Source organism: Thalassophryne amazonica, chromosome 13 (assembly GCF_902500255.1).
Source record: "Thalassophryne amazonica chromosome 13, fThaAma1.1, whole genome shotgun sequence".
In the NCBI taxonomy this organism is placed as follows: Eukaryota; Metazoa; Chordata; class Actinopteri; order Batrachoidiformes; family Batrachoididae; genus Thalassophryne; species Thalassophryne amazonica.
In genome coordinates, this window is record NC_047115.1 from 2843163 (window position 1) to 2859263 (window position 16101).

The 16101-nt window shown below is 41.3% G+C and overlaps 1 protein-coding gene across 2 annotated transcripts in view; it reads left to right on the top strand.

The window, feature by feature from the left end:
• nfkb2 (nuclear factor of kappa light polypeptide gene enhancer in B-cells 2 (p49/p100)) overlaps positions 1–16101 on the top strand; it is a 72726-nt gene that overhangs the window by 33924 nt on the left and 22701 nt on the right. For both annotated transcript variants that reach the window (XM_034184278.1, XM_034184280.1), the window contains exon 9: positions 5–163. In XM_034184278.1, coding sequence (XP_034040169.1) covers positions 5–163 — 159 coding nt within the window. The remainder of the gene's footprint in view (positions 1–4; positions 164–16101) is intronic.

The window sequence follows — 16101 nt, forward strand, 5'->3', positions numbered from 1 at the left end:
TCAGAGGTGGAGGAAAACGCCATTGTGAAGGAAGCCAAGGAGCTGGGGAAGGTGATGGACCTGAACATTGTGAGGTTAAAGTTCACCGCCTTCCTGCAGGACAGTAACGGAGGCTTCACCAGAGCACTGAAACCTGTCGTCTCCAACCCCATCTATGACAGCAGTGAGTCCACCAAGACGTGTGTTACATTATGTCCAGTCCAGCACACACTGTGAGACCATCAGTGGGTCACGTGCTCAGTAACACGGATTCTAACGTGTGACACGACACAAATTAACCTTTTGTCTTCAAAGAAGACATCTTCACTTCAGGGCTTGAAAAATGGGAGCAAAAGCAAAAGATTTGTGTTATATATTAGTTTTTTAGTGTACATCTGATGTCACACGTGTTCTGCATGAAATCTTGTTTTGACACCAGGGGGTGCAAATCAGGTGAAACATTTCCACACATTACTTAGAAAATATTTGTTGAACTCATGAATTCCTGAGAATCCAGGGGATTTCCAATAAGTTTCTGGGAATCATAACCAGCCAATACAGAGAGAGTGTGAGTTTTTCTGTCAGTTCTGGTGTTCCTCAGGGATGTGTTCTGGTTCCAACACTGTTCAGTGTTTGCATGGACTGGATGTTAGGTCGGGTTGTGGAAACCAGTGACATATGTGCTTTTGTTGGTGAGGAAAGGTTTACTGACCTTAATGTCATTGATGATGCTATGAACTTTGTGTCTCAGAAGCTGAGTGAAGAACCAGAGTGTCTGGGTTTGTCATTGTTTTGGATCCAGACTAAGTGCCGTCCTGGCCTTGGCCTTCAGAAGTGTCTCTGTATGTTCTTGAAGTGTTGAACTTGTACAGACATTTACTAATCTCAGCAGGGACATTTGCGTCTTTGGGTTGGTGACCTTTGAGACCAGAGATAACAAGAGCTTGTAAATGGTAAATGGACTGCATTTATATAGCGCTTTTCCATCTGCATCAGACGCCCAAAGCGCTTTACAATAATGCCTCACATTCAGCCCGATGTCAGGGTGCTGCCATACAAGGCGCTCACTACACACTGGGGGCAACTAGTGGATTAAGGACCTTGCCCAAGGGCCCTTAGTGATTTTCCAGACAGGCTGGGATTTGAACCAAGAATCCACTGATCTCAAGCCCATCGCTTAACGACTAGACCATCACCTCCCTCTTCCTCTTGTGGGTTTTCTTTCCCCAAAACATCAAATCTAGACTTGCATCTCAGATGTATCGTCTGGCAAATTGTAGCTGAACTTTTAGGTCTTCTGTTTAATAAAATCCTCCTCTGCTCCACTTCATCATGAAACTGTATAACTGGAGATCCAAAATGCAAAACATGCACAATGCACAGTTTCTCCAATCACAGTCACAAAAGCCTGTAACTTCTTCTGGGCTGTCTGGGTGTCTTGCTGGCTTTCCTCACTCTTCTTCAGTTTTTGAGAACTGTCTACTCCACACAGATTTACCACAGAGTGCCATAATGTTTGTATTTCTTTATAACTGAAGTAAATAAAGTTCAAGACATATTCAGTGACTTGAAAATGTTCATGTATCCATCCCCTGACTTATCTGAAGAAAACTGGCAATAAAACTGATTATTTACAGGTATTATACCAAAGGGGCTGATTACTTATGCAACTCATCATCTTGGGTTTTATTTTTTTAATTAATTTATATCAAGTTGTAGAGATTTACTTTCAGTTTGATTCTAAGGAAGATCATTTTAGAAATTTTTATATTGACAAGCCTAATTTACTTTTTGTATTTGAAATGCCATAAACAAATTAAAATGTGTGAAATACCAAGGGGCTGAATACTTTTGCAAGCCACTGTATTACTAGGACTGCTTTTTTCCACCTGCGAAATATAGTGAAGATTCATTTTGACACGAAGCAGAACGTTCGACCACATTACACCCATTTTGGCGTCTCTTCACTGGCTTCCTGTCCCAGTAAGATCAGAGTTTAAGGTTCTGCTACTAGTCTTGCTTGCCTCTACTGGTGGTTGGCTCTCACTGCGGTATTGTATCACTTCCTGTTCCGGAGCACAGCGGTGTTTTTCTGTATCTGTTAGCTGTTTAATCTGCGCAGTTAGATTGATCTAGTTATCTAGATTACGATTTGTTTCCCAGTGTAATCTTTACGTGCCTTAACTAAAGCACTCCTTCTGCTGAATCACCTCTAAATTATTTACACATTATTCACTTTGCGTGTTTTTAGGAATCCGCTAGCTTAGCGTAGCTACTAGCTCTTAGCCGATTTAGCATGGCGGCTTCTCCTGTCTCTCCCGCACTTTTCTGCTCTGGGTGTGAAATGTTTAGTTATTCCTCGGCCTCCTTTAGCAGTAACAGTACTTGTAATAAGTGTAGCTTATTCGTAGCTTTGGAGGCCAGGCTGGGCGAATTGGAGTCTCGGCTCCGCACCGTGGAAAATTCTACAGCTAGCCAGGCCCCTGTAGTCGGTGTGGACCAAGGTAGCTTAGCCGCCGTTAGTTTCCCTCTGGCAGATCCCGAGCAGCCGGGAAAGCAGGCTGACTGGGTGACTGTGAGGAGGAAGCGTAGCCCTAAACAGAAGCCCCATGTACACCGCCAACCCGTTCACATCTCTAACCGTTTTTCCCCACTCGACGACACACCCGCCGAGGATCAAACTCTGGTTATTGGCGACTCTGTTTTGCGAAATGTGAAGTTAGCGACACCATCAACCATAGTCAATTGTCTTCCGGGGGCCAGAGCAGGCGACATTGAAGGAAATTTGAAACTGCTGGCTAAGGCTAAGCGTAAATTTGGTAAGATTGTAATTCACGTCGGCAGTAATGGCACCCGGTTACGCCAATCGGAGGTCACTAAAATTAACATTGAATTGGTGTGTAACTTTGCAAAAACAATTTCGGACTCCAGGGTTGGGACCAGGAAGCAGAGTTGTAGTCTTACACACCTCTCTGCAGCTTCTCTCCCCCTGCCATCCCCTCATTACCCCATCCCCGTAGAGACGGTGCCTGCTCCCAGACTACCAATAACCAGCAAAAATCTATTTAAGCATAAAAATTCAAAAAGAAAAAATAATATAGCACCTTCAACTGCACCACAGACTAAAACAGTTAAATGTGGTCTATTAAACATTAGGTCTCTCTCTTCTAAGTCCCTGTTAGTAAATGATATAATAATTGATCAACATATTGATTTATTCTGCCTAACAGAAACCTGGTTACAGCAGGATGAATATGTTAGTTTAAATGAGTCAACACCCCCGAGTCACACTAACTGTCAGAATGCTCATAGCACAGGCCGAGGCAGAGGATTAGCAGCAATCTTCCATTCCAGCTTATTAATTAATCAAAAACCCAGACAGAGCTTTAATTCATTTGAAAGCTTGACTCTTAGTCTTGTCCATCCAAATTGGAAGTCCCAAAAAACAGTTTTATTTGTTATTATCTATCGTCCACCTGGTCGTTACTGTGAGTTTCTCTGTGAATTTTCAGACCTTTTGTCCGACTTAGTGCTTAGCTCAGATAAGATAATTATAGTGGGCGATTTTAACATCCACACAGATGCTGAGAATGACAGCCTCAACACTGCATTTAATCTATTATTAGACTCTATTGGCTTTGCTCAAAAAGTAAATGAGTCCACCCACCACTTTAATCATATCTTAGATCTTGTTCTGACTTATGGTATGGAAATAGAAGACTTAACAGTATTCCCTGAAAACTCCCTTCTGTCTGATCATTTCTTAATAACATTTACATTTACTCTGATGGACTACCCAGCAGTGGGGAATAAGTTTCATTACACTAGAAGTCTTTCAGAAAGCGCTGTAACTAGGTTTAAGGATATGATTCCTTCTTTATGTTCTCTAATGCCATATACCAACACAGTGCAGAGTAGCTACCTAAACTCTGTAAGTGAGATAGAGTATCTCGTCAATAGTTTTACATCCTCATTGAAGACAACTTTGGATGCTGTAGCTCCTCTAAAAAAGAGAGCTTTAAATCAGAAGTGTCTGACTCTGTGGTATAACTCACAAACCCGTAGCTTAAAGCAGATAACCCGTAAGTTGGAGAGGAAATGGCGTCTCACTAATTTAGAAGATCTTCACTTAGCCTGGAAAAAGAGTCTGTTGCTCTATAAAAAAGCCCTCCGTAAAGCTAGGACATCTTTCTACTCATCACTAATTGAAGAAAATAAGAACAACCCCAGGTTTCTTTTCAGCACTGTAGCCAGGCTGACAAAGAGTCAGAGCTCTATTGAGCTGAGTATTCCATTAACTTTAACTAGTAATGACTTCATGACTTTCTTTGCTAACAAAATTTTAACTATTAGAGAAAAAATTACTCATAACCATCCCAAAGACGTATCGTTATCTTTGGCTGCTTTCAGTGATGCCGGTATTTGGTTAGACTCTTTCTCTCCGATTGTTCTGTCTGAGTTATTTTCATTAGTTACTTCATCCAAACCATCAACATGTTTATTAGACCCCATTCCTACCAGGCTGCTCAAGGAAGCCCTACCATTATTTAATGCTTCGATCTTAAATATGATCAATCTATCTTTGTTAGTTGGCTATGTACCACAGGCTTTTAAGGTGGCAGTAATTAAACCATTACTTAAAAAGCCATCACTTGACCCAGCTATCTTAGCTAATTATAGGCCAATCTCCAACCTTCCTTTTCTCTCAAAAATTCTTGAAAGGGTAGTTGTAAAACAGCTAACTGATCATCTGCAGAGGAATGGTCTATGTGAAGAGTTTCAGTCAGGTTTTAGAATTCATCATAGTACAGAAACAGCATTAGTGAAGGTTACAAATGATCTTCTTATGGCCTCGGACAGTGGACTCATCTCTGTGCTTGTTCTGTTAGACCTCAGTGCTGCTTTTGATACTGTTGACCATAAAATTTTATTACAGAGATTAGAGCATGCCATAGGTATTAAAGGCACTGCGCTGCGGTGGTTTGAATCATATTTGTCCAATAGATTACAATTTGTTCATGTAAATGGGGAATCTTCTTCACAGACTAAAGTTAATTATGGAGTTCCACAAGGTTCTGTGCTAGGACCAATTTTATTCACTTTATACATGCTTCCCTTAGGCAGTATTATTAGACGGTATTGCTTAAATTTTCATTGTTACGCAGATGATACCCAGCTTTATCTATCCATGAAGCCAGAGGACACGCACCAATTAGCTAAACTGCAGGATTGTCTTACAGACATAAAGACATGGATGACCTCTAATTTCCTGCTTTTAAACTCAGATAAAACTGAAGTTATTGTACTTGGCCCCACAAATCTTAGAAACATGGTGTCTAACCAGATCCTTACTCTGGATGGCATTACCCTGACCTCTAGTAATACTGTGAGAAATCTTGGAGTCATTTTTGATCAGGATATGTCATTCAAAGCGCATATTAAACAAATATGTAGGACTGCTTTTTTGCATTTACGCAATATCTCTAAAATCAGAAAGGTCTTGTCTCAGAGTGATGCTGAAAAACTAATTCATGCATTTATTTTCTCTAGGCTGGACTATTGTAATTCATTATTATCAGGTTGTCCTAAAAGTTCCCTAAAAAGCCTTCAGTTAATTCAAAATGCTGCAGCTAGAGTACTAACGGGGACTAGAAGGAGAGAGCATATCTCACCCATATTGGCCTCTCTTCATTGGCTTCCTGTTAATTCTAGAATAGAATTTAAAATTCTTCTTCTTACTTATAAGGTTTTGAATAATCAGGTCCCATCTTATCTTAGGGACCTCATAGTACCATATCACCCCAATAGAGCGCTTCGCTCTCAGACTGCAGGCTTACTTGTAGTTCCTAGGGTTTGTAAGAGTAGAATGGGAGGCAGAGCCTTCGGCTTTCAGGCTCCTCTCCTGTGGAACCAGCTCCCAATTCAGATCAGGGAGACAGACACCCTCTCTACTTTTAAGATTAGGCTTAAAACTTTCCTTTTTGCTAAAGCTTATAGTTAGGGCTGGATCAGGTGACCCTGAACCATCCCTTAGTTATGCTGCTATAGACTTAGACTGCTGGGGGGTTCCCATGATGCACTGAGTGTTTCTTTCTCTTTTTGCTCTGTATGCACCACTCTGCATTTAATCATTAGTGATCGATCTCTGCTCCCCTCCACAGCATGTCTTTTTCCTGGTTCTCTCCCTCAGTCCCAGCAGAAGACTGCCCCTCCCTGAGCCTGGTTCTGCTGGAGGTTTCTTCCTGTTAAAAGGGAGTTTTTCCTTCCCACTGTAGCCAAGTGCTTGCTCACAGGGGGTCGTTTTGACCGTTGGGGTTTTACATAATTATTGTATGGCCTTGCCTTACAATATAAAGCGCCTTGGGGCAACTGTTTGTTGTGATTTGGCGCTATATAAAAAAATTTGATTGATTGATTGATAGTCTATAAAATTGTTCATAGACTGGCACCTCCCTACCTAGCTGACCTAATTAAACCTTACATACCGGCCCGGGCTTTGCGTTCTCAGGGTGCAGGACTACTTTGTGTCCCTAGGTTGAATAAAAAGTCTGTGAGTCACAGAGTTTTCTCTTATCGTGCCCCTGTTCTGTGGAATGATCTCCCTGCATCAATAAAACAGTCAGATTCTGTGGAGACTTTCAAGTCCAGACTTAAGACTCACTTATTTTCCCTTTCGTATGGCAGCATACTGGTATAGTATGTTACTATGCTTTTTACTCCTTTAATTCATTTTATTAGTAAATGTAGCGTGCCGCGGCCTCAACTTTATCTAAAGTCTGGGTCTTTTAGTGAATCTTAGGCCTAGTGGCCGGAGATCACCTTAGTATTTCCTGTTTTTAAATGAATGAATGAATGAATTTATTCGGCACACAATTCAACAATAACAGAAAAACTCACAAGAAAACAACTCTACAATGAAACGGTTTGACCAAAAGCATGAGGGTAAAAGCAGAGCTTATAAATACCCCCCCTTACTATTAAAATAATAAATATATACATGCATAGACACATAAATACATATCTACATATATACACATTCAGAGATGTATACATGCATACACATACACACACCCATGATAACAAATACCAAAAAAAGCATGTAAAATTAGTCAATGAACTCATTCTTACAAAAGACAACCAGACAAACAAAGCAATAACAAAATCAATAAACCTAAGTCTTCAAACTATAGCAAGCAATTTTATTACTCTTGTAATGTCTTTTAAAGCCATGAAAGTATCAGTACTTTAATCTTGTCAGGACAGTTATTCCAAATTTTAACACCTTTAACAGAAACACGGTGACTTTTTGCAGTAGTTCGGATCCTTAATTTGTCAAAAAATAAAATTCCTCTCAAATTATAACTGGAGTCCCTCACTTTAAACAGATCCTGCACATGTTGTGGCAGCAGTTTATTTTTAACTTTATACATAATTTGTATTGTGATGTACTCAACCAAGTCCCAAAATTTTAGAATATGTAAACAAGCAAACACTAGATTTGTTGGCTCACAATATGATTTGTTACAGATAATTCTTATAGCTTTCTTTTGCAACAAAAATATTGGATTAGTATTAGTTTTATATGTGTTTCCCCAAACCTCAATGCAGTAGGTCACATGTGGAACAAGTAATGAGTGATATAAAATAGTTAACGAGAGCTGGGAAATAAAATCTTGTACTTTATGCAAAATTGCAATGGCTTTTGACATTTTGGATTTAACAAAATTTATGTGTGTTTTCCAGCTTAGTTTATCATCAATAACAACACCAAGAAATATAGTATCAGTTACAATTTCAATATAATTTAATGATAAATTTCTGCAGAAATTCCTGGACTTGTTTCCAAATATGATACACTTTGTTTTACCAAAGTGGAGCCTTAATTTGTTTGCATCAAAACATTGTTTAAACTTCTATAGCTGCTTCTCCGTCATGTCCAAGGTCTGTCCCAAATCATCTTCACGACAAAAGACTGTCGTATCATCAGGAAACAAAATACAACTGACCAACTTGGAAACTAAACATATGTCATTAATATATAGAAGAAACATTAGCAGCCCCAGAACTGAAGCCTGGGGCACCCCACAAGTTATTTTCATGAATTCAGAGTTTGCCCCACCAATATGAACACACTGATACCTATTAGATAAATAGCTAGCTATCCAGTCATGTGCTAATCCCCTGATACCATACCTCTGTAGTTTATTCAACAGCACAGTATGGTCTATAGTATCAAAGATGAGGCTAAACAAAGTCTAGCTGCTAGATATAAATATGTACACGGTAAAGTTTACACAAAATTTGTCCTATAACAAAAGAAGGGCAAAACAAAGCAACAGTCATAACAGAAATCACACCAAATAAGTGAAAAAGAACCAATAATGAGCAAATTGTCCTCCTCAAGGGTCACTGCCAGGGATTCTGGGCCCCATGAAAAGAAATTGTACTGGGCCTCCTACCATATCCGGCAGCTCGGCCGGTGGAAAACTTTGATACTGTTTTGCATAAAACTATGCATTTTAATATTTTTGACTATCATTCCCATATTTGTGAAAAGAAAAACATGACAGTTAGGCCCCATTTAAAAACAAAACAAACATTAGTTTAGCATCCTCGCCTTCCAAATTAGGCCCGCATCAATTTTTTTTAATGAAATGGTAAATGGACTGCATTTATATAGTGCTTTTCCATCTGCATCAGACGCTCAAAGCGCTTTACAATTATGCCTCACATTCACCTTGATGTCAGGGTGCTGCCATACAAGGCGCTCACTACACACCGGGAGCAATCAGTAAGGGCCCTCGCCCAAGGGCCCTTAGTGATTTTCCAGTCAGGCGGGGATTTGAACCGAGGATCTTCTGGTCTCAAGCCCAACACCTTAACCACTAGACCATCACCTCCCCCAATGAGTGGCAACATGGGAGCCTCTAAACAACTCTCTAATGACCTGAAAACAAAGATTGTTCAACATCATGGTTTAGGGGAAGGATACAAAAAGCAGTTTCCACTGTGAGGAACATAGTGAGGAAATGGAAGACCGCAGGCACAGTACTAGTCAAGGCCCGAAGTGGCAGGCCAAGAAAAATCTCAGATAAGCTGAAGTGAAGGATGGTGAGAACAGTCATAGTCAACCCACAGACCTGCTCCAAAGTCCTACAACATGATCTTGCTGCAGATAGTGTCTCTGTGCATCGTTCAACTATACAGCGCACTTTGCACAAAGAGATGCTGTATGATGCTGTAATGCAGAGAAAGCCTTTTCTGCGTACACGCCACAAACAGAGTCACTTGAGGTATGCTAAAGCACATTTGGACAAACCAGCTTCATTTTGGAATAAGGTGCTGTGGACTGATGAAACTAAAATTGAGTTATTTGGGCATAACAAGGGGCGGTATGCATGGCTGAACAAGAACACAGCATTCCAAGAAAAACACTTGCTACCTACTGTAAAATGTGGAGGTGATTCCATCATGCTGTGGGGCTGTGTGGCCAGTGCAGGTACTGGGAATCTTGTTAAAGTTGAGGATCACATGGTTTCTAGTCAATATCAGCAGATTCTTCAATCAATCAATCAATTTTTTTTATATAGCGCCAAATCACAACAAACGGTTGCCCCAAGGCGCTTTATATTGTAAGGCAAGGCCATACAATAATTATGTAAAACCCCAACGGTCAAAACGACCCCCTGTGAGCAAGCACTTGGCTACAGTGGGAAGGAAAAACTCCCTTTTAACAGGAAGAAACCTCCAGCAGAACCAGGCTCAGGGAGGGGCAGTCTTCTGCTGGGACTGGTTGGGGCTGAGGGAGAGAACCAGGAAAAAGACATGCTGTGGAGGGGAGCAGAGATCGATCACTAATGATTAAATGCAGAGTGGTGCATACAGAGCAAAAAGAGAAAGAAACAGTGCATCATGGGAACCCCCCAGCAGTCTACGTCTATAGCAGCATAACTAAGGGATGGTTTAGGGTCACCTGATCCAGCCCTAACTATAAGCTTTAGCAAAAAGGAAAGTTTTAAGCCTAATCTTAAAAGTAGAGAGGGTGTCTGTATCCCTGATCTGAATTGGGAGCTGGTTCCACAGGAGAGGAGCCTGAAAGCCGAAGGCTCTGCCTCCCATTCTACTCCTACAAACCCTAGGAACTACAAGTAAGCCTGCAGTCTGAGAGCGAAGCGCTCTATTGGGGTGATATGGTACTACGAGGTCCCTAAGATAAGATGGGACCTGATTATTCAAAACCTTATAAGTAAGAAGAAGAATTTTAAATTCTATTCTAGAATTAACAGGAAGCCAATGAAGAGAGGCCAATATGGGTGAGATATGCTCTCTCCTTCTAGTCCCCGTCAGTACTCTAGCTGCAGCATTTTGAATTAACTGAAGGCTTTTTAGGGAACTTTTAGGACAACCTGATAATAATGAATTACAATAGTCCAGCCTAGAGGAAATAAATGCATGAATTAGTTTTTCAGCATCACTCTGAGACAAGACCTTTCTGATTTTAGAGATATTGCGTAAATGCAAAAAAGCAGTCCTACATATTTGTTTAATATGCGCTTTGAATGACATATCCTGATCAAAAATGACTCCAAGATTTCTCACAGTATTACTAGAGGTCAGGGTAATGCCATCCAGAGTAAGGATCTGGTTAGACACCATGTTTCTAAGATTTGTGGGGCCAAGTACAATAACTTCAGTTTTATCTGAGTTTAAAAGCAGGAAATTAGAGGTCATCCATGTCTTTATGTCTGTAAGACAATCCTGCAGTTTAGCTAATTGGTGTGTGTCCTCTGGCTTCATGGATAGATAAAGCTGGGTATCATCTGCGTAACAATGAAAATTTAAGCAATACCGTCTAATAATAATGCCTAAGGGAAGCATGTATAAAGTGAATAAAATTGGTCCTAGCACAGAACCTTGTGAAACTCCATAATTAACTTTAGTCTGTGAAGAAGATTCCCCATTTACATGAACAAATTGTAATCTATTAGACAAATATGATTCAAACCACGAGCACCAACAAGCACAGAGATGAGTCCACTGTCCGAGGCCATAAGAAGATCATTTGTAACCTTCACTAATGCTGTTTCTGTACTATGATGAATTCTAAAACCTGACTGAAACTCTTCACATAGACCATTCCTCTGCAGATGATCAGTTAGCTGTTTTACAACTACCCTTTCAAGAATTTTTGAGAGAAAAGGAAGGTTGGAGATTGGCCTATAATTAGCTAAGATAGCTGGGTCAAGTGATGGCTTTTTAAGTAATGGTTTAAGTAATTACTGCCACCTTAAAAGCCTGTGGTACATAGCCAACTAACAAAGATAGATTGATCATATTTAAGATCGAAGCATTAAATAATGGTAGGGCTTCCTTGAGCAGCCTGGTAGGAATGGGGTCTAATAAACATGTTGATGGTTTGGATGAAGTAACTAATGAAAATAACTCAGACAGAACAATCGGAGAGAAAGAGTCTAACCAAATACCAGCATCACTGAAAGCAGCCAAAGATAACGATACGTCCTTGGGATGGTTATGAGTAATTTTTTCTCTAATAGTTAAAATTTTGTTGGCAAAGAAAGTCATGAAGTCATTACTAGTTAAAGTTAATGGAATACTCAGCTCAATAGAGCTCTGACTCTTTGTCAGCCTGGCTACAGTGCTGAAAAGAAACCTGGGGTTGTTCTTATTTTCTTCAATTAGTGATGAGTAGAAAGATGTCCTAGCTTTACGGAGGGCTTTTTTATAGAGCAGCAGACTCTTTTTCCAGGCTAAGTGAAGATCTTCTAAATTAGTGAGACGCCATTTCCTCTCCAACTTACGGGTTATCTGCTTTAAGCTACGAGTTTGTGAGTTATACCACAGAGTCAGACACTTCTGATTTAAAGCTCTGTTTTTCAGAGGAGCTACAGCATCCAAAGTTGTCTTCAATGAGGATGTAAAACTATTGACGAGATACTCTATCTCCCTTACAGAGTTTAGGTAGCTACTCTGCACTGTGTTGGTATATGGCATTAGAGAACATAAAGAAGGAATCATATCCTTAAACCTAGTTACAGCGCTTTCTGAAAGACTTCTAGTGTAATGAAACTTATTCCCCACTGCTGGGTAGTCCATCAGAGTAAATGTAAATGTTATTAAGAAATGATCAGACAGAAGGGAGTTTTCAGGGAATACTGTTAAGTCTTCTATTTCCATACCATAAGTCAGAACAAGATCTAAGATATGATTAAAGTGGTGGGTGGACTCATTTACTTTTTGAGCAAAGCCAATAGAGTCTAATAATAGATTAAATGCAGTGTTGAGGCTGTCATTCTCAGCATCTGTGTGGATGTTAAAATCGCCCACTATAATTATCTTATCTGAGCTATGCACTAAGTCAGACAAAAGGTCTGAAAATTCACAGAGAAACTCACAGTAACGACCAGGTGGACGATAGATAATAACAAATAAAACTGGTTTTTGGGACTTCCAATTTGGATGGACAAGACTAAGAGACAAGCTTTCAAATGAATTAAAGCTCTGTCTGGGTTTCTGATTAATTAATAAGCTGGAATGGAAGATTGCTGCTAATCCTCCGCCCCGGCCCGTGCTACGAGCATTCTGACAGTTAGTGTGACTCGGGGGTGTTGACTCATTTAAACTAACATATTCATCCTGCTGTAACCAGGTTTCTGTTAGGTAGAATAAATCAATATGTCGATCAATTATTATATCATTTACCAACAGGGACTTAGAAGAGAGAGACCTAATGTTTAATAGACCACATTTAACTGTTTTAGTCTGTGGTGCAGTTGAAGGTGCTATATTGTTTTTTCTTTTTGAATTTTTATGCTTAAATAGATTTTTGCTGGTTATTGGTGGTCTGGGAGCAGGCACCGTCTCTACAGGGATGGGGTAATGAGGGGATGGCAGGGGGAGAGAAGCTGCAGAGAGGTGTGTAAGACTACAACTCTGCTTCCTGGTCCCAACCCTGGATAGTCACAGTTTGGAGGATTTAAGAAAATTGGCCAGATTTCTAGAAATGAGAGCTGCTCCATCCAAAGTGGGATGGATGCCGTCTCTCCTAACAAGACCAGGTTTTCCCCAGAAGCTTTGCCAATTATCTATGAAGCCCACCTCATTTTTTGGACACCACTCAGACAGCCAGCAATTCAAGGAGAACATGCGGCTAAACATGTCACTCCCGGTCCGATTGGGGAGGGGCCCAGAGAAAACTACAGAGTCCGACATTGTTTTTGCAAAGTTACACACCGATTTAATGTTAATTTTAGTGACCTCCGATTGGCGTAACCGGGTGTCATTACTGCCGACGTGAATTACAATCTTACCAAATTTACGCTTAGCCTTAGCCAGCAGTTTCAAATTTCCTTCAATGTCGCCTGCTCTGACCCCCGGAAGACAAATGACTATGGTTGCTGGTGTCGCTAACTTCACATTTCTCAAAACAGAGTCGCCAATAACCAGAGTTTGATCCTCGGCGGGTGTGTCGTCGAGTGGGGAAAAACGGTTAGAAATGTGAACGGGTTGGCGGTGTACAGGGGGCTTCTGTTTAGGGCTACGCTTCCTCCTCACAGTCACCCAGTCAGCCTGCTTTCCTGGCTGCTCGGGATCTGCCAGGGGGTAACTAACGGCGGCTAAGCTACCTTGGTCCGCACCGACTACAGGGGCCTGGCTAGCTGTAGAATTTTCCACGGTGCGGAGCCGAGTCTCCAATTCGCCCAGCCTGGCCTCCAAAGCTACGAATAAGCTACACTTATTACAAGTACCATTACTGCTAAAGGAGGCCGAGGAATAACTAAACATTTCACACCCAGAGCAGAAAAGTGCGGGAGAGACAGGAGAAGCCGCCATGCTAAATCGGCTAAGAGCTAGTAGCTACGCTAACCTAGCGGATTCCTAAAAACACGCAAAGTGAATAATGTGTAAATAATTTAGAGGTGATTCAGCAGAAGGAGTGCTTTAGTTAAGGCACGTAAAGATTACACTGGGAAACAAATCGTAATCTAGATAACTAGATCAATCTAAGTGCGCAGATTAAACAGCTAACAGATACAGAAAAACACAGCTGTGCTCCGGAACAGGAAGTGATACAATACCGCAGTGAGAGCCAACCCATTCTTGAGAGCAGTGTTCATGAATCAGTGACAAAGTTGAAGTTGCGCTGGGGCTGGATCTTTCAACAAGACAATGACCGTAAACACTGCTCAAAATCTACTAAGGCATTCATGCAGAAGAACAAGTACAACATTCTGGAATGGTCATCTCAGTCTGCAGACCTGAATATTATTGAAAATCTGTGGTGTGATTTTAAGTGGGCTGTCCATGCTCAGAAACCAACAAATCTGAGATGTTTTGTAAAGAAGAATGGTCCAAAATACCTTCAGCCAGAATCCAGACTCTCATTGGAAACTATAGGAAGCATTTAGAGGCTGTTATTTCTGCAAAAGGAGGATCTACTAAATATTGATGTATTTTTTTCTGTTGGGGTGCCCAAATTTATGCACCTGCCTAATTTTGTCTAAATAATTATTGCACACTTTCTGTAAATCCTAGAAACTTTATTTCACTTCTCAAATATCACTGTGTTTGTCTGCTATATGATATATTTAACTGAAATTGCTGATCCAAACAACCAACCGTGCAGGAAAAAAAAAAAAACGGTCCAAAAAAAAAAAAACGGGGTGGGGGGAGTTGTCCTGACGGGGGGTTTGTGGTTACGTTACGGCAGAGCGCACCCCCCCGGCCCATGGTGGCTTTCCTCTCACTCATTCCCGCAGCTTCACTGTGCTTTAAACAGTGTGGACAATAGCGTTCAATAGCTATAGAGTTCAATAGCGAAGCAAAGACTGCAGCGAAACGAGACGAGTCATTGGATAAATGCTGGGCTTTGTCCCGCCCATCGGACGCTCAGCGTCTCTGGGGGTCTATGGGGCAGTGGGCGGGCCTCGGCCGGCCCGGATGCTCAGCTTCTGCATGATGATTGGATGATCTGTCTGAGGCTGAATCCCTTTTTGATTGACAGCGAAATGAGTGAATCAGTGATCTTTTGGTGTAAACATCCGTGGGAGTATTTTTTAATTTTCATTCTTTTCTGAGTTGAACCAGAGACTTTTCTAATCCTCTTAGTGGCATTTTCTTTGTTAAAAACGACTAGCGACAAATCGAGCTTCTATTTCTGGTGTTTTTTTTGTAGCTGCTTGTGTTTGCAGACTGACTTCTATCACTCTTTCTGACTTCTAACGCAGTTTCTGTCCCTACCGAGCAGCAGGTGCTGCTGAGCTCCTCCACCGTCACAAAGCACTCACAGGCGGACAAACTTCACACGAGCCTCGCGCCAGTCGCAAGCTGCACATAATGGCAGACTATTTGAATGTTGTGGACCGGATTTTGGTGAAGCCATTTGATAGTCTTCCTTACGAAGAAGCCGTGGCTGCTGTCATGACTTCAGCTCTCAATGGTTTGCAGGCCAAAGTTAAAGCAACAGCCCCCAGGTCAATGTTTGTGCATTGCTCTGCACACAGACTGAATCTGGTTCTGTCTCAGGGGGCTAAATGCTTATCTGAGTGCAGAATATTTTTTGCATCACTCTCTGGGTTTGCCACATTGTTCTCAAAATCCACAAAGAGGATGTCTTTTCTTGAGTCTGCAGGCTGCTCAAGGTTGCCCAGAAATGCTGCTACTCGATGGAATTTCACATCACGGATAGTGAGCACTGTGGCAAACAATTATGATGCCTCCTGCAAACTTTTGAGATGATCATTGCAGATAAGTCCATGGATGATGACACATTAGACTGTGCCAATTTCTTTGTGTTTGTTATTGCAGTAGTCATTAAAACTGGAAATTTGTTCTTGAAAATAGCTGTTGTGAGTTAATTTGTGGGATTGTGGGTGTTCAGGACGAAGTTAGTGTTTTCATGGGTGTTGGGGCGGCGGTGGTGGCCACGTTAGTGTGCGGGGGGGGGGGGGGGGGGGGGGTTCGCCCGGGGAGTAAATCACTCTAGGACCGCCACTGCTCCAGACATCCTCAAGGAGAGGACAGACGTGTCTGTGTCCTGAAGGACACAACCACAGTCTGAGTGAGCATGGGCTCACACAGGACAAGAAGGTTAACAGAAAGAGC